The 18,158-nt window shown below is 34.1% G+C and overlaps 5 protein-coding genes across 5 annotated transcripts; all 5 read left to right on the top strand.

Moving 5' to 3' along the window:
* The first annotated feature begins 365 nt into the window (after positions 1-365).
* On the top strand, positions 366-2,845 carry LOC122636396. The gene is made up of 4 exons (XM_043827577.1): positions 366-419; positions 574-1,786; positions 1,869-2,324; positions 2,537-2,845. The coding sequence occupies exons 1-4, from the start codon at positions 366-368 to the stop codon at positions 2,830-2,832; spliced, it is 2,019 nt and encodes a 672-aa protein (XP_043683512.1). The 3' UTR covers positions 2,833-2,845.
* Positions 2,846-3,198: 353 nt separating this feature from the next.
* Positions 3,199-4,889, top strand: LOC122636228 (tol-Pal system protein TolA-like). The gene is made up of 6 exons (XM_043827222.1): positions 3,199-3,267; positions 3,339-3,611; positions 3,715-3,954; positions 4,066-4,262; positions 4,345-4,582; positions 4,701-4,889. Exons 2-6 carry the CDS (start codon positions 3,594-3,596, stop codon positions 4,791-4,793), a joined length of 786 nt encoding a protein of 261 aa, XP_043683157.1. The 5' UTR covers positions 3,199-3,267; positions 3,339-3,593; the 3' UTR covers positions 4,794-4,889.
* Positions 4,890-7,069: 2,180 nt separating this feature from the next.
* On the top strand, positions 7,070-8,576 carry LOC122636223. Its single transcript, XM_043827216.1, has 4 exons — positions 7,070-7,113; positions 7,534-7,598; positions 7,723-7,982; positions 8,260-8,576. The coding sequence occupies exons 1-4, from the start codon at positions 7,096-7,098 to the stop codon at positions 8,574-8,576; spliced, it is 660 nt and encodes a 219-aa protein (XP_043683151.1). The 5' UTR covers positions 7,070-7,095.
* A 2,294-nt stretch (positions 8,577-10,870) lies between these two features.
* Positions 10,871-12,353, top strand: LOC122636222 (glycine-rich protein DC9.1-like). Its single transcript, XM_043827215.1, has 3 exons — positions 10,871-10,936; positions 11,306-11,717; positions 11,791-12,353. The coding sequence occupies exons 1-3, from the start codon at positions 10,925-10,927 to the stop codon at positions 12,090-12,092; spliced, it is 726 nt and encodes a 241-aa protein (XP_043683150.1). The 5' UTR covers positions 10,871-10,924; the 3' UTR covers positions 12,093-12,353.
* Positions 12,354-13,441: 1,088 nt separating this feature from the next.
* Positions 13,442-14,964, top strand: LOC122636395. The gene is made up of 5 exons (XM_043827576.1): positions 13,442-13,561; positions 14,079-14,265; positions 14,333-14,440; positions 14,573-14,682; positions 14,776-14,964. Exons 1-5 carry the CDS (start codon positions 13,442-13,444, stop codon positions 14,962-14,964), a joined length of 714 nt encoding a protein of 237 aa, XP_043683511.1.
* Positions 14,965-18,158: the final 3,194 nt, after the last annotated feature.

Below are 18,158 nucleotides of genomic sequence, written 5' to 3'. Positions count from 1 at the left end.
TGCTGTAGAAAATGTATTAGGTGAAGGTGAAGGTGAAAAAGAAATTTGAGAAAAATACGTGAGAATTAATTATTAATGGAAACATAATCTTGTTATAAAAATTTCTTGTACGGATATTAAATATATTGCTAGAAAAATAATAATATCAAAAAGTTTATCAAGAGAGAGAGAGAGAGAGAGAAAGAGAAAGAAAGACAATACAATAAAATCGAGGCATACACTTGACGCCGTGGACCAGAGAGAAGTAAAGAAATTTACTTCAGTTTTTGTATCGATACTTTTTGTTAAATTTAGAAAAGAGGTAACCCATTCTGTTGTTTCGCATCACTAATCACAGAATATAAAAGAGGAATGAATGCCGGTCGATGCCAGTTAAGATCGATCTTTGGTATCAACTTGTACCTGTCAATAGATACCATGTTGGTAGGTGAATGGAATATTATTTTTATATCGAACAATTTTTTGTCGTAAGAATGAACGAAATGTTTCATTTAATTCGTTTGCATTATCCTTATGATGAATTACTCGAATTAATTCTATACGTCGCTTTAATAAATGTTCAAAATCTTGCAGATTTTATACGTCGTCGTTTCGATAATTACGTTAACTTCGGCGTTAAACGTACCAAATTCGTCGGAAGAAACAAGAGAAAGGATACCAACGAAAGATATTAATAATCAAAAATCGCTTATCAACGAAGAAAGTATAAAATCGTTAACTCCTGATAATTACGTTCCGGCGTCACGTTCTCAGACATTGGAGAGAGAACATTATTCCCAAGTACCGATCAATCAGAATTCAGTTACAGGTGGGTCATTCTCGTCACCTTATCAAGCAAAACAACCTTTCGCGAACACTGTGCGTTTCTCAACTCCATACTTTGAACACGGTTTTGTTAATCCCGATGCCATAAAACCAACGTTACAACTGAGACCCATCGCATCATCTCAAATACAAAAATTACGAGAAACCAATACAAATTCGAACGACGATGAGAACGATCGAAAGAAAATAATAGGAGGGATTTCTGGCGTTACAAATTATGACTATCCATTTTTGTCGAGCCAACAGAAATTCGTTCCATCATTCTCTGACATTGCCAACAATCAAAAAGAAATTCCTACCAATGACGTTCAACTACCTGTATACAGGACTCATTATCCAGGACCAAAAAACTCTGACTACGTTTTTACTACTTATACGCCAAGTCATCAAAGCGTATCTAATCTGGAAACGAAACTACATCAATATTTTCCAGAAAACGAAGCTACTACTACAACGAAGAAAATCACGTTGCCTGTTAAAAATTCTCAATATATGCCGGTATATCTGAGAACATTTGAAAACAAACCGGTGCTTTTAAATCACGATCTTAATTATCTACAACCAAATTTGAATTTTGGTTTCATTGGTGCAAAAGAGAAAACGATCGCGCAAGCAGCTAACAATATTTCACCTTTCCAATCGTCCATTTCGAGCTTTCAGGGCCAAGTGATTCCTATTCAGACGGCCAGCAGCACTCCACAATTTCCACAATACAAAGGTGCAGCTGTGGCAACCTATCCAGTTTCTCTCGATCTTGCAAAGATACCACGTACCTACGAGCCCCTTCGTACCCAACCGCAATTACATTTTCAAAACGTGCTGGCTACACCTATTGTTAATCCTTATCAAAACGTGAATTTGAATTCGAAAGCTGCCGAGGAGATACGTGACGATGTTGAGATTATTAACAAGAAACCACCGCAACCACCTCGTAAAAATGACGAAGACGAATTCGATGATGGTTAGTATTTGATTTTTCTTTTTCTTTTCTTTTTCATTTCATTTACAATTAATTATTATATTTCTTCATATCGAATCACAAGGAGACAAAAGCGTCGAAGCTGAATACAGCCCAAATTATAATGACGAGGAAGTATACAGGTCTAAGAATACGAAGGAATCATCTTTGGAAAATGATTTTGTTCCGTCTAAGTCATTTCCTTTCAAGGAATACGACGAGAAATTTGGGAAAAATTTCAAGAAAAATAATAAAGACGATGAGGACGTTAAGTCGAATTCCGACAAGTTTCAAAGTTACTCATCATCTGAGAACGACGAGGATGGGCGTCCTTCCAAATATAGCGATGATTATGAATCATCGGAGGCTCGTCGTACTAATTACGAAAATGATGACGAAGATGAAGATGGAAATGAGAGATACGAGAGCGAACGAGAACCTGAAGAAGATCGGAAAGAAGAAGCGAACAGAAGCAAATATTTTAGAATAGACTTTGAGAGAGAATTCGACGATATTTACAAAAAACCATTGACAAAAAATAGTAAGATATATTAATATTTACTTATTATAAATTATAATATCTGCGCGAATCGAAAGTTCCCAGCGGACTATAAAAATAAATTTTTTCTTTGTCGTATTCCAAAACTGCAAATCTTTTTGATTAATCGATTTTCAAAATCGTCTAAGAACTTTCGACTCATCCTCTGTATATAATAGTTATTTTTAATTAATTGTTATAATTATTATTCGCAGAATATATTAACACGAAAGAAGTGCCGGAAGAAAAACGTCAAAAAAGCGGATTCAATCGTTACAAAGAAGAATCCGATGACGAAGAAAATAATTATCCGTTCAATTATAATCGAAAGAAGAATTATCGAAATTTAGATGACACAAGAAAAAGATCAACTGATATTTTATCAAATCCCAATCCGATTGGAAGAGAATTGACGAGTAATTACGGTGGATTTTACGTTCCGAGTATAATTAATAGTAAAATTCGAACACTCAGCAACGAGAAAGTATTTCGCGATTTAACAGGAATCTAAAAGAGAAAATTAATATTGATTAATAGTAATAAACATAGTTTTGTACTTTTAAGTTCGCACATATGTTAGATTAAATTGTCTCGATTCGTTTGTACGATATATCATAATTATATATAGATATAGATATATATTTTTTCTTTTTTTTTTTCTATTTTTCTCTTTTATACGATAGACACAGGTCTCTCTCTCTTCTCTCTATCGTCTTGTTCCTAATAATTTATCGTCTTTATATACAACATCCACGATAAGAGAGTAGTGTACATCGGTGAGTGGAATATTACCTGATATTCGTCAACGTCATTCTCACGAGGAAACAACATTAAATAATAAGACAAGCGAAATGCATTTTAGAAATGTTTCTCCATCTTATCGATTAAAAAAAATCATTCCAACACAGTTCAAAATATACTTGTATCGTGCCGGAAATATCTTCAGGTTAGCTTCTATCGAGATGATTTCCTGAACTCGATGATACTAGATAATAATCTGGAATCACTGACTTCCAGGTTATAAGTGGTCTCGTACGCGGTGATAGTACGGCAGAGGAATCGAGATAGGAGAGGTGTTATTTAGACAATGAAGGCCTGTAATTGTAACCGCGTATCATCGAGAGTTACCTTTTATGTTGACTTAATCGTTTTAATTAATATTGTTATTACGTCGTCTATGCGTTCAAACATTCTCCCATCGATTTCGAACTCGTATATATACGAGGGATTCGATCGGAAAGGTATCAGTTCTTGCAACAGCATCCTATCAAGATGAAGACCATCTCAATGGTAATAAAAATCATTACTATATTTTATCGGTGTTTTTTGATCATTCAATTTGTTTTCTCTTTTCGAAAATTTATTAAAAATATCTTCGATCCATTCTGTTTAGATCGTTATTGTATTCACGTTGGCTATTGCCACGGAATCAATGGCAGACTCGAAAAAACAGAAACGTGGCGTAGCACTTTTTGGTCCACCCGGTTACGACGTTTTCGGTGTCGTGCCAGCTTATGGTACTACTTCTTGGGCACCGACCGGTTTCGGCAGTGTTCCATGGAATCCCCCAACTTCTCCTGACATTGCTCTTGCACAAATTCAAGCACAAGCGACCCATAACGTCGCCTTACAAGTACGAATTTCTTATTCGATTCAAAAAGAAAAAAAAAAGAAAAACAAAGTTGTAATTTGTATGAAAGAAGAATGTGTGTACTATTTGAAAAAATTATTATATTTTACGTAGACTCTGAAGGATCCATCACCTGGAACACCAAGCATTGCTTATCCACCGGAAGTCATGAAAGCGATTCAGCAGGCTAAAGAAGCTAATCACAACGTGTTCGTAGCTCAACAAAGAGTGGCAGAGGCTAAAGAAGTTGCAGTGGTTCAACAAAAGATTGCACTTGGCAAAGAAGCCGCTGCCAGGGAAGCGGCTTTGAGGTTAATTAATTTTTGAAAAAAAGTCAAATATACATACAGCAAGAAGGAACGATTTGAGATGTTCCATTTACTTTTCATTTAGATCGCAAGAAATTTCATCGCATGCTCAAGAAGAAGCTAGAGCGAGCGCTAAGCAATTAGTGGCTGCGCAGCAGAGACTGGCAACCTTGAAAGATGCTGTGGCTGCTGCACAACGGGTTGCAGCTGCAAGGGAGGCTGCCGCGGCCGCCGCTATTCAGAGAAATGCCGCTGACACTGCAGCAGAATTGAGAAAACAAGATGTTGACAAACAAATCTCGCAGAGCGAGCAAGAAGCTAAGGTGGAAATAATAACCACAATATTTTTTTATTTAATTGTCATAAATATAGTAGATGCAATAACGAATATCATTAGTAAGGATAATCGATTCATTTCTTTCTTTTTCTTTTTTCTTATAGGAAAAAGACATTGTTGCGGCAAAGGAAAACGCCGTCGCTAACGCAGTAGAACACGCGGCATTTGAAAAGCCTGTACACCATCCCTGGGGTTAATGATACAGTAGATTGTATAATTAAAAATGGAGCACTAAATCAAAAATAGCAAATTTATATATACTCCTTGTTTATCGGTGATGGACACTTGTTTTATTTACTCATGTTTTGTACTTGTTATCAATATAGTTTGTTTGCAAAATAGAATTTGTTTTCTTATTCGTAATTACAATTTATTTTAATAATAGCTCATATGCATACGAAGATAGATATCTATTAGAAATTTATCATCCTTTGATCGGAAGATGTTAATTGCTCGAAGGGAGAGAATAAGGTCACTGCCCCTTTAATCAAACACGCATACGCCAATCGAAGTCATTGCTCTGAATGTACAATATGATGTACTCTCTAGAGTACCGGCATCCTTTCACTTGCTTCTTTCCTGATCATACATAATTCTTCCTTTTTCCATCACAGGAACTTCTCACGGAACCCGCCCAATAATAACTTCTTAGCGGATGTAAAATCAACGGATAGGAAGTTTGCATTATTAGATAAAATTATAATCGCCATTTTAATGAAATATTCATCAAAAATTTCTCTTGATGACGAGGACGACATGGACGCGTATTATATATCGTAGAATATTTTTCAAAGATTTTAATAGATCGTTAAAGAATTGTTTCCTCTGAAAACATATATATATATATTTCCTTTCCCTATTTCTTCCTCAATATGAAATCTTTGTCTTCCGAGAAACGATTTAGAGAATCGCTTTCGGCATGACATCGATCCAGTTTTACTCGGTGATAGTTAAATTTTACGGTCCTTATAGATCTCGATCTTCTGCGATCTCGATCTGTTTTCATATCGAAACAAAAAAAAAAAGATAAAATACAGGATGTCAATTATCGAGCAACGGAATGAAAGTTGCCGAGGAGGAAACTTCCTTTCGGCAATGATATGATATAATCTTGGATTAACACTGAATACTGTAAATGCAAATACTAACTGCATAACATATTTATGTACATGATCATGATTTTAATCATTCAGCATCCTAACCATCAAGAATAGAATCGAATCGCAAGAGATGGTTGCTACTATAACGAGACGTCATGCTCCTCCACCTTTCACGTCGAACCGGATAATACTTTCATCGGAGTCGCTTAGCTTTTTTTTTTTCATCCTTTTTTCTATCTCCTGCGTTCTCCTTCACCCAATTTTATTTGCTTTCCTTTCGTATTGCGTGTTCTACTCTCACTGCACCAAGATTTAACCTGGTTTCAGCATTATACGCTACTCCGTGACAAGTACGAAGAGCAAGAAAGGGTACTTTCATAAACGTTTTTAGGAAGGATATATTTTTGCAATAATTCTCTATTATTTAAAGCAGTGGTTCTCCGATCGTACCAATTACTTTCTCGAAAACGTATTTAATCAGAAAGAAAAAAGAAAGAAAAAAAGGGTGTGACAAATGTTACGCCTTGTGCACGGTCGAGATCACGGTTACGATTTAATCGAATCTGTTGGACATTCGTCCTTTTTTTTCCCCCTTTATCTTTTTTCTTAATCTCGCGTGAACTGTCTTTATCTTGTAAAAAGAAACGAAGCTTTCCTTCGTAGCGATACGGTACGTTGGGATAGAACGAATGAAAGGGATGTCCGGATTGAAAAGGAAATCACTTTCATCGGCTTTGTGGCCGTAATAGATTTTGTTCTCTAGCACATGGGCGTTCACCGCGTTCACCGGTCGTTCACCATCGAACGTACGGACGTTCGCTCTGCATTCAACGAGCATTCCTCGAGGGATCTGGTTGTTGAACGAGCAAGACGATTTTACTAGATAATTTTCTAACCATATAACTTTCCTAGAAACATTATAAAAATTTATTTGTAATCTCTGCCTCAAAGGTACAATTTTTATTACCTCATTTGAACTCGCTCGTTCATTCAACATCTCTTCTTCTATTTCAAGTTCAATGTGATCGATCGTGAACTTCCTATTAAATTTCTTTAAAGAGAGAAACGTGTTGAATTTCATTATCTGCTATATCATACTTCTCGATTTACGAATAGGATATGGGTGCGTACGTGCAAGTCCGGTTTTCATACGAGAGATCCACTGTTTACTGTTAACTAGAAATGTAGAGGGAGGGAGAAAGCGTCTTGTGTATAAAAACGAACGATCAACCTCCGGCAACTTGCAGTATCCCTTACGTTCTTCGTACAAACGTTCAGTCGTTTTAATTAAAAAAAAAAAAAAAAAAGAACAAGAGAGAGAGAGAGAGAGAGAGAGAGAGAGAGAGAGAAAGAAAAAAAAATAGTCAAACAATACGGAAGAGAAAAGAAAAATCGAAAAATGTATTGTTTGCCATGTGTAAGTAACGAGAGGAATGAAAAACATAAAAAAAGAAAAAAGAAAGGAGGAAACACGAGAGAAATATGTCTGATAAATTTATTAACACCGTTTACAAGAGTATATTACATGGGATTTGAGAAAGCAGTGGATCGTTCTATCGAAATTCTTAATAAATCGAAAGTCTCGTGGACTTCGATAAGTAAACGTAGTATAGTCGTACAATCTCCTTCTCAACGATACATTCCTTATCATACACTCAACGGTATCGAGGTCAAACAACTCGTTGTAAAATCATAAGAAACATAATTTTTGTCTCTATTTACTTCCGATAAAATACGCGACACTCTTTTAAAAGATCTTTCTTGATTCGTGCCGAGCTACCCTCCTTCTTTCTCCTTTTTTTATTATTCTCGACTAAAAACAAATTCTTTTTTTCAGCTCGTCGTTATAGGTTTGCTCACGAAGATTTGTTACACGGTCGCTGAATCTGGAGGATGGCAAGGGTGAGTAAAGAGGGCAAAAAAAAATAAAAAAGAAAATGAAAAAACGAGAGAGAGGATAGATCTTCTAAACCCGTCATATAATTTACGCGTCGTACAATTTAATATGATGCATTATGACATACAGGATATCAACAAATTATGGTTTGAGTTACGGTGGACACGATGACATATCTCTTCACAATTCTTATGGAAATATTCATCAAGACGTAAGCTCTTACGGTTCTTACGACTCCTATGGAGGTGGAGGCCATGGCCTTAACTCGGGTCTCGATCATGGTCTGTACGAAGGTCATTCTCAACATCATTACGGCGTTCAGACAGTACCGATCAGCGAACACGTCGAGATTACGAAGCCAGTGCCGGTGCCGGTTGTAAAAAATATCGGTAAGTTCTTGTTCGTTTACTTTCCTCCTCGACTTTTTCTTTCTCCTTTCCTAATCGTGTAAATTACTATTTATCCATATAAATTTTTCAATGAGATACAAAACAAAAAGAAATAAACAAATAATACACAATTAAAAAAAAAAATATTCAGGTTACAATTTTTTATTCGTACCGTTCATTCTCACAATGTTCTATAATCAAATCGTGAAAATCGTTTTTTATTCGATTCTCTTATTTTTTTTTAATCTTTTTTTTTCATTTTCATTTTCATCCGCAGGGGTACCGGTAGCTCAACCAGTTGCCATACCAGTTCCACGTCCGGTAGCAATTGGAATTCCTCAACCATATCCGGTACATGTACCGATTGCCAAACCAGTGGCCATACCGGTGGTAAAAACTGTCGCTGTACCTGTTGAGAAAAAGGTTCCGTATCCGGTGGAAAAAGTGATACCTGTGCCAGTCGAAAAAGCTGTACCGATTACCATTGAAAAGCATGTACCTGTACCGGTTGAAAAACCATATCCGATTCATATACCAATTTACAAACACATCTTCCATAGAATCAAGAGTCACGGTCATGGTTGGAGTCATTAGAAAACAAGAGAATCGAAAAGTGACATAAGCATTTTAAAATTATAAAAAGAGAAAAGAAAAAAAAAATCAGTCTAGCATACACAAGGCAGATAAATATAATACATTACTTGTTGAGCTTTTTCGAGAGCTTGCCATTGAAAAAAAAGAAGGAAAGACAAAAGCCTGCTTTTACAGAAAGACTGCCATAAATCATGCGACCCAAGGAACATATTTTGTTTCCTTTGATTTTTCCTCCTGAGCCAATTGCTCGAACACGGTCGCGAATAGTATTACATTCTATATTTATAATTTTTAATCGTTGTTACTTTGTTGTACAAAATAAAATATTAATTTTTACTGAAATCTTTGATCGAATATTATATCATTTATGATTTAACCCTTGATTCGTAGAGACGAATATATCGATGTAATCTATTATAAAATAAGAATTGAATTAATAATAAGATAAGAATTTGTATTAAGCAAGAGTTAACTAAGTACATTTAAAAGTAATTCAAATGATCATTCATTATCATACTTGAAAAAAAAAAAGGAAAAAAAAGAAGGTTTACTTCATTTAAACATTCTTCGTTAACACTTAATTCTCCGGTTAATTAATTCAGAAATTCTCTTCTCGTTCCAATTCAGCGAGTATGAAATAACAACATTTAATTCGTTCGCGATAAAAGAGGAAAAGAGAGTGAGAGTTTGAAGGAGGAGGCAGGGAATGGAAGAAGAACGAGAGAGAGAGAGAGAGGCGGAGACGGGTGAAAGACAGATACACTAGTTTTTATAGCTTCTGTGCTTAATCAAAGAAGTTATAAAGTTTTGATCATGAATCAGTGTTAATGGCCCCAGAGTTTTCTCGATTGTAATTAAAAGATTATCTCGTTGAATTTTTCGTTATGCTCTCTCCACATATTTTGTATGTTGATGAATGTCGGCTATAAATGTATAGGAATCTATTGGAATTTTATTAAACCTGATAGAAATCGTATCGGTTCGATCACATGATGCAATCATACGACTTAATTATATTAATGACCAAAATCGTAAAATAAAGCAATAATTATTTATCGATTCGTAAATGTTGTAATTATTAACAAGTATGACGTCATACAAATTTGTCCTTAATACGTTAAAGGGAGTCTTTCATTTCTACGAAAAAGTAACGATACGGTCCTTTGAATATTGCTCGATATTGCGAACTCAACGGGATGAGTGCGTAATGCTCTTTCGCCATATTTTACAGAGAGATTCGCCGCGTAAATGTAATTTATGCGCGTAAAAGCTTCTAAAAGCTTACTGGCCTTCCCAGTGCATCGTAGAAAATTAATTACACGAGAGGTATCGTGTCTATACGTATTTCGACGATGTCCGTATCCATTTGTACGGAATATATCATATATAATAATCGATATTAATAATCGTGGAATATATAATAATCGTGGAATATAAGTAAGAGAAAAGAGTTAATCCATCTTTGCAAACTAACTTATCATAATATCTAATGTGAGAAACTGACAAGTGAGATGGTGAGCGGTCGTTGATGGGATCTTATGACAGATACTTTCATATAATTTTTTCTATTTTTCTCTCTTTCTCCCTCCCCCCCCTCTCTCTCTCTCTACGAATCTCTCAAGAATGAATATTTCTCTACCACATTGCATTGAATTCGTTACGGTTTGTCAATTTAAAAATTATTCTCTTTTTCATACTATCCTTTTACTCCTTTCACATACGTTCTCTGTTCGTCGTCTAGTAAGTATAATAATACACGAATAGATTGCCGTATGTGAAAACTGAATTTATAAATAAGAATTCATATCTATAGTTAAATCGACATATATATTTTACAGAAAAATATCTTATCACGAATATTATATATTTATGATCGACGTTGACAAAATGTTCGATAGCTATGGTATATATTATACGTATATATTATACGTATAAATGAACGTATGTAAGATTAGATCAAAGGGTTCCAAACGAATCGTTTTTACGTACTGACGTAACGTAGTGGGACCATAAAGGTGTAGCAAATCTAAGATGAAATTCACGAAGGTTCGTAATAGATGGACGCTCACCCTCCTGACTGTATAAATAATGACCGGATTGTAAACGAATAGAGAATTCTCTCAAGTAGTCAATAATTTTAACGTGCTCGGCGAAGCGTTTACTGTAAAACAATTGTACCGACTAAATGGGATTCCAGGCACGCTGAGCCAAGACTAAATTACATCGTCGACAGTGAAAGGCTCCATGGTATATTAAGACGAGCAATGGTCGAAGATGTATCAGTCTCAGTAAGAAATCTCTTCTACCAACAGCCGTCGGTGCATTTGCCGAAAGACACGCGTTCGATCATGAATAGAATCGTGAGTAGTAGAGACATGACAAAACTAGAAGGAGAAACCAAGGGCACAGATCTTACAATTAATTCGAAAAGGAAACGAGAATTAGAAATTAGAAAAATAATAAGTAATACTTATATATGAAATTTCTAGGATTTCTCTTGTATTATCGGTGAAAGAAACCGGAAATTATCTAAAAAAAAAAAAAGAATAGAAAAAAAGAAAAAGAAAAAGAAAAAGAAAAAGAAAAGAAAAGAAAAGGAAAAGAAACAAAAGTTCAACAGGCATATAGAATACATTTATCTTTTCTTCCCCTTTGATTATGCGCGTGTTTAGAAATATATTTCGATTAGAATGCAGGTATTCTTAACTTGAACTTAACCTTCGTCGCAGGTATTACTTTCACTGTTGTCCTTGGCCGCGGCCGCACCGGTAATCGTCGATCAACGTTATAACCATGAGGATTTAATGCGGATAGTAAGACATTTGCAAAATATCAAGAGGTCAGACCACGAGAGTTTTGGGAGTTCCGGAGATGGTGGTAGCTATGGTGGTGGTGACTATTCCGGCGGTCACGGAGGTGGTGGTTTTGAAGCTTCCGCTGGACAATTCGAGTCCGGTGGAGGTCATTTAGACGGAGGACATCAGGATTATTCTTCTTTCGGTGGATATGGTGGACATGGTGGTGACGAGGGTGGTCATGGAATTTCTTTAGATGGCGGACATAATTTTGTTCACAGCGTTCCAGTTTCAGAACACGTTGAAGTTACCAAACCAGTAGCTGTGCCGGTTGTCAAGGAGATAGGTAAGTAAAACAGATATAAAAAATTATAAATTAAAAAATATAAAAACCATATCTAACATTTATTTGATTGTAGGTATACCAGTGCCACAACCAATAAAAATTGGTGTTCCCCACCCAGTTGCTATCGGAGTTCCACAACCATACCCAGTAGCAGTACCCGTATCAAAACCAGTACCAATTCAAATTGTGAAAACGGTAGCTGTACCCGTTGAAAAAAAGGTTCCATATCCCGTAGAAAAACATATACCTGTGCCCGTGGAGAAGCCAGTTCCCATAACGATCGAAAAACATGTGCCAGTTCCCGTGGTCAAGCCCTATCCCATTAGGATTCCTGTTTATAAAACTATCTACCATCATGCGAAGAAAGGTCACTAAAGTGGAATAACGGAGTGTCCTTTCGTCCTTGAAAAATTTATGGGCACTCCCAACAGCCAAGATGGCGGAAAAGATGTCCATTAGAAATACGTAAAGAAGTGGATAAGGAATAAATTTCGTTATCTCTTCTTTTCGAATTTTTTACACGACATCTATTTTTTGTTATTATTATTATTTTTTTTATATTGTATATAAACAAATATCCATGTAAGTATTGCCGAGTGCATTAATTATGCGCTCATCCTCTCGGCAATGCATTGTTACGATTACGTTATTTTTTGTACCTCGTTGTTTTTTTTTTCTTTCCTTTTTTTTCTCTTTTTGTTTATTTTTCAATAAATTACATACAAAATATCAAGATGTTCTACCGTATTCTCATATCTCAGTGAAAGTCCCATCCAGGTGAACGTATTCCTTCTATAGAATCGCCTCTCTGCGTGGTATTTTTTTCTTTTCGGAGAAAATAGAGGCATCGTAGAAAATATAATATCCTAAGTTTATTTCGTCCTAGCACAACACTCGTTCCAGCAAAGACATTGAAATTTCTCTCGTAATTAAGCCATTGTCCTTGAAAATAACGAATGCGTTAACTGTTAAAAAGATCTGTCAATTATATATCATTACGATTATTAATTATATATCTTTGATTTAATCATTCGATCCTTTTAAACTGTCAACATGTCATTCCTCATAAGACGATTACACGATAATTTAATGATTATTATTCCTACCTAATTCTATACACATAATACGTTTGTTCGAATATCGGATTTATAGAAATATTATAGCAATACGAGTTAATACTTTTTAATGGTATATATTTAATATAATATAACGACGAATGAAATGTCAATTTAATTTTGCAAAATGCACACTACCATCTCTATTATCTTTCATTTCCCGTAGAAGAGGTGAATGTGATGTATACGCGTACACCGCACGCCAAGAAACATAATTGCGGCTTTCACTGGAAATTTCAATATATTTGCCACGGATTCCATGGAAAGCGAATGCCGACCGAGCTAATCCAACCGTTGGAAATAAGATCAACGTAATCGCTCGATGCAAATGAGGCGTGACCATATCTATCTAATACAACCGAAAGGAGACAACTATAGCGTCCTTAGCCTTCTCATCATCCACATTATTGAGGTCATGTTAACGAACTTATAATAACTGATGGAAAATCCATTATCCTTATTTTTTCTCTCTCTTTTTTTCTTTTTTTTTTCTACGCTTTCTTTTTGATATAATATATTTCTAAAGACGTAGATCTCCACGGTGCACTTTAATACTATATTTAGAAAGTTTTTTATTTATTTTTTTATTATTTTTTTCTATTCAGAAATATGTCGATTACGAATCAACAATTCTTTATCGAACGATTTGTAAACTTTACGGAATTATTTGCAAATGTTATTAATCATTTAGTAATTAGAAATTCGAACGAAGATCTGACGCAGATCTGGGTAAAAGACGGAAATGAAATGTTACGTAAGTTCCTTGGAGAAAAAAAAAAAGAAAAAAAAAAAGAAAAGGTGTCTAACAATGTAACTGCGATGGTGTTAGTACAAATCGAGTAGCGCAGTTACAGTGAAGGTGGAGAATAGTGGGGTACTCGTCAGTCTGATGGCAAGAGGTAGGTATATAAAGTGACACTTAAAGAATTTATCACGAGTGAACTTATTCCCTCAGAACAGGCATAGATGCGTTTACTTGACAAAAGATGATTAGGATCGTACGTAAAAATGAGTGTTATTTCAATGATACTTTTAAATCCTATAACAATGCTAAGTCCTATAATAAATATTGTGTCATTAATAAAACGTTAAATAATTCATGTAAAAATACAAAAAAAAAAAAGGAAACAAAGAATATTATTTCAAGCAACAAGTGCACATAATTTTTACAATATAAAGAAAGAGCATAATTTTATTATAGAAAGAAATAATAGTGATTAGAAGTGATCCTGTGTTGTTTGTTTAGAGGGTTTTCATTTTGTTCGCCATCGTTGGCTGTTCTCATGGTTCTGGATTAAGTTTAGACGGTCTATCTGTTGGTGATCATAATGCTGGCCTTGATTTAGGAGGTCACACCGGAGGTAGTCTAACTCTCGGAGAAATTTCACTGCATCATGAAGACGAATTACCGGGAATAGATTTAGGTGAAACGGGTCTGACAGTATTCTCAAAGGCCATCGATCGTGCAAAAAAATAATCTTTGTTAATCATTGTTGCTAGGAGGTCACTCGGGTGATTGGGATTCTGGCATTTCCCTTGGAAGTCACGGAGGTTATGGGGGTTATGGTGGTCATGGAGGTCACTTCGTTACTTCCGTTAAGCACATTGGCACGTACACCAAGTGGCATCGATGAAATATTTCTTTTTTATTTTCTTACTTCCTTTATCTTTTTTACTTTTATTTTTTTTTTATTTTACCAAAAGAAACAGTAGCAAATAATGTCCAATTATTATTTCTAGGCGTACCAGTAGTAAAAGACATACCAATAAAAATTCCTAAACTCACGGTACAAACGGAACCGCAGCCTTATCCCGTGAACGTTTTTGTTTCAAAACCTGTACCTTACGAAGTAAGTTTTTAAACGTTATATTAATTAACCACATTTATATCTAAGTATGTCTAACAATTTATATGACTATTATTTCTTCCATAAAATTTGCAGGTAGTGAAGCCAGTGATTACGAAAGTTGAGAAGAAAGTTCCAACTCCGGTCGAGAAGATAATACCTTATAAAATAGAAAAACCGGTACCTTTCAAAGTATACAAACATATTCCTGTACCAGTTCCAAAGCCAATACCGATCAAAATACCGATCTACAAGACGATAATACACAAATCTGGACATCACTAGTTCCTGTCATTTCGATCGATCAAATTTATATATTTTTCTTGATCTATTTTCCTTTTTCACGTGGAACGAACATAGAAATTTATTGTTATGTGTAAATAAATTGTTGTCTGTATTAAAAGTCAAATTTTCTTGAATCACGTTATTATTACTTCTTAACATCACAAAACAGAATCGATGGAAGCAAATGTCTCTTCGTTGTGGAACGCAAATGTAAATTTGATGTTTCCAGGTTGCTTTTATTGCTAATAAGATTAAGTTGATAGTAACAAGCCCAGGAGAAATTAGCTCTTCTCGTCTTGAAGGTAAACGTCTTGGTAATTAAGTGAATCTTCCTTCTAGTGGGTATTATTACTCAATGCCGGAAAATTGTGTCCTTGTCTGAGATAATTGTAGAATGTTATTTGTTCAAAGTTATAAGACAAATTCGTTAAAGGAAATGGAATTGTAAACTTTAATGTGGACCATTTAAAAGTTGAAATAGAAAATGAATCGAAAAACTTTATGAATAATTTATGGATAATGAGTTAGTGGGAATTTTTTTAAGAAAAATCTCTGACAAAAGATTATTGTTTATTATTAATGATCGATTTATTACGATGTTTATTATCGATCCAATTATCGCGTTCGATTATCAATCATGTCATTTATTTCATTTATTGACAAATTGACACGCGTTTATATGAGAGAAAATTATGAAAATAAATTATGGAAACTTGCCAATAGTTATATAATATTATACATTAAAGGAAGGAAGTAAAAGTTTCTTCTGACGAAGGCATGAATTAATGAGAGAAGAAAAGTTCGACCATTTTACCTTTCACTTCATCCAAGATAACAATCAGTCTTCAAAACTAAAGCAGAGTAAGTAGGATCATGCCAACGATCTTCTTTTCGAAATCGTCAAAATGTCGATGGCCTTTAACTATAGTCTTCTACACGTGTCTAAGTACTTAGAGCGAGCGAATGACCGGAAGAAATATCGTTCCTTTCGAATTCATAAAACACTCTTGTTGTATAACAAACGTTTAGAATGTAGGCGATCTGATTCGTATCAGTCAGTAAATTATCGATATACATATACGACATACAAAAAAGTAACTAAAGTAAAAGTCTTTTAAAAGTTGAAGAATAAGTGTAATAGGATTTCTTTGTAAAAGGTCTTAACATAACTTTCTTACGACTTCTTTCGTTCGTTCGTTGACAGATAATTAATGAGAATTCATTAATTAAAAAAAATTTTTATAGAGTTACAAACTTTTATTTTTTTTTCTTTATAGGAAAAAAATTATATTTATTTATTAAATACTGTGTGCCAAATTATTAATATTTATTAAATATTCAGATAAATAATAATTTCCATTTTTAATTTGGAAAACTTTATTTAACTAACGCATATATATTTATATATAATAAGGATAGCGATAGTATTGTACTCTCATAGTAATTAAAATTAATAATATGTATTTATATTAATGTATTCTTTCGAAAATAATAAAAGAAAAGTAATCGGATTTCTTTTCAAAGGAGGTAACACTATGTTTATACGATTTCCTTAGTCCTTTCATTGATACATAAGAATACTAGAAGAAGGAGATACCTTCAAAAAAAGATGTCGGGGCGAAAGTAAACTTTAAATTCAATTTCCTCTTCCGACAATTACGATCACGAAACTCTGAATGCGAATGAGAAGGGATTAAGCAATCCTTTCAAAAATGTTTCCTTTCTAAAATATCAATTAACTCGCGTTCATGAATTCAACGGTGTTTTTTTTCTTTCTTTTTTTTTCTTTTTCTTAAAGAAACAGCGAAATAATTTGACATGAAAAATAGACAGAGAAAGCAAACACACTTCACGCTCGTGTATATCAGTTATTTCCCTACTAAAAAGGAAAACAAAAGAAATAAGGAGAAGTAGAGATGATCCGCATTCTTTTCTTTGAATTTAAAAATATACGAGAAAATATTAAAATTGCAATTATTAACGTTCTTATATAATTTCGTGTCAATGCTCTAAAGGAATGTTTCACTAGATATCATGTGGGTTTACATGACGTGTGTCTATGCAAGTACATGTACAAGTTAATATCTATTAACGTAAAAAGGTTGAAGTAAAAATGAAAAAGAAATAGAAAGGAAAGATGTGGTAAAAGAAGTTTACAGGGAAAGTAAAATTCTAACTTCGGTCTAACTCTCGAGAACGATTATATGTGTTATTAACTTTAAAAATGTGAAGAAAAGTTGAAAAAAAACTCATTGCTCCCAACTATATAATATAATATATAATATATGTCAACATAATTGATTTTTAAATTATAGTTCTCTTGATTCCTTTTATTTGAAAATATTCGTTCATTTTTTTCGAACAAATACCAAGAAATATAACAATGAAAAAATTGTATAACGAAGTTTCTTACAAAAAGTAACGATGTTAAAATACATATACGTAACGATGGATAAATATTATATATTTTCATATAGAATATAGTGTTCGAGTTATAATAAATCTAAAAGAAAAAAATATTCATATAGGAAATAACAGAACCTTTCGAATCGAACGAAATCTGAGACAAACTTTCCATGGCGAAATGATAGTTCGGGGGCATCGAGCCGTTCATCCAAGAATATAACTACTATAAGTTATCTAGCTCCTGTCGTTTCAGACTTCCGATTTCTCTCTCTTTTCCTTTCGTTTCGTGTATCATATTAAGAAAATATCAAAATGAATAGTATCGAAATTATAGTGCTTATTTCTAATCTCATATCCCGAGTTAATTAAAAACCCTGATAACTAAATATATTTTGAAAAAAAAATCTTTTACCATTTCGCAGACTATTTTGAACGAAATAACGTCTACCAGAAACTTTCATTTCGTTGTAACATACCGAAAAATTAAATCGAACGACGTTGTTCGAAAAGGAGAACGTCTACCTCACGTTCACTTCCGGTAAATTTCAGAGTTACGCAGAGTTAAGTTGCATTGCGGTACATGATTGTGGTTTAGCAGTATACTGCGAGAGTAAACGGAGATCGAATATGCATTTGAAATGGTTTAGCTTGTGAAGAAGGCAGCTTTCGTTTATAGGGAATTTTTTGTCGGTCTTATTGTAATTCCTCTTGGCGTTCTATAGCAATATATTTATATTATTATCGATGGAACATAAGCTTCTCGGTTCTTACCATTCACCGTGAAATTA

This window comes from Vespula pensylvanica, chromosome 21, assembly GCF_014466175.1.
Source record: "Vespula pensylvanica isolate Volc-1 chromosome 21, ASM1446617v1, whole genome shotgun sequence".
In the NCBI taxonomy this organism is placed as follows: domain Eukaryota; kingdom Metazoa; phylum Arthropoda; class Insecta; order Hymenoptera; family Vespidae; genus Vespula; species Vespula pensylvanica.
The sequence above is the reverse complement of the archived record's forward strand: the minus strand, read 5'-3'. Positions and strand labels throughout refer to the sequence as shown.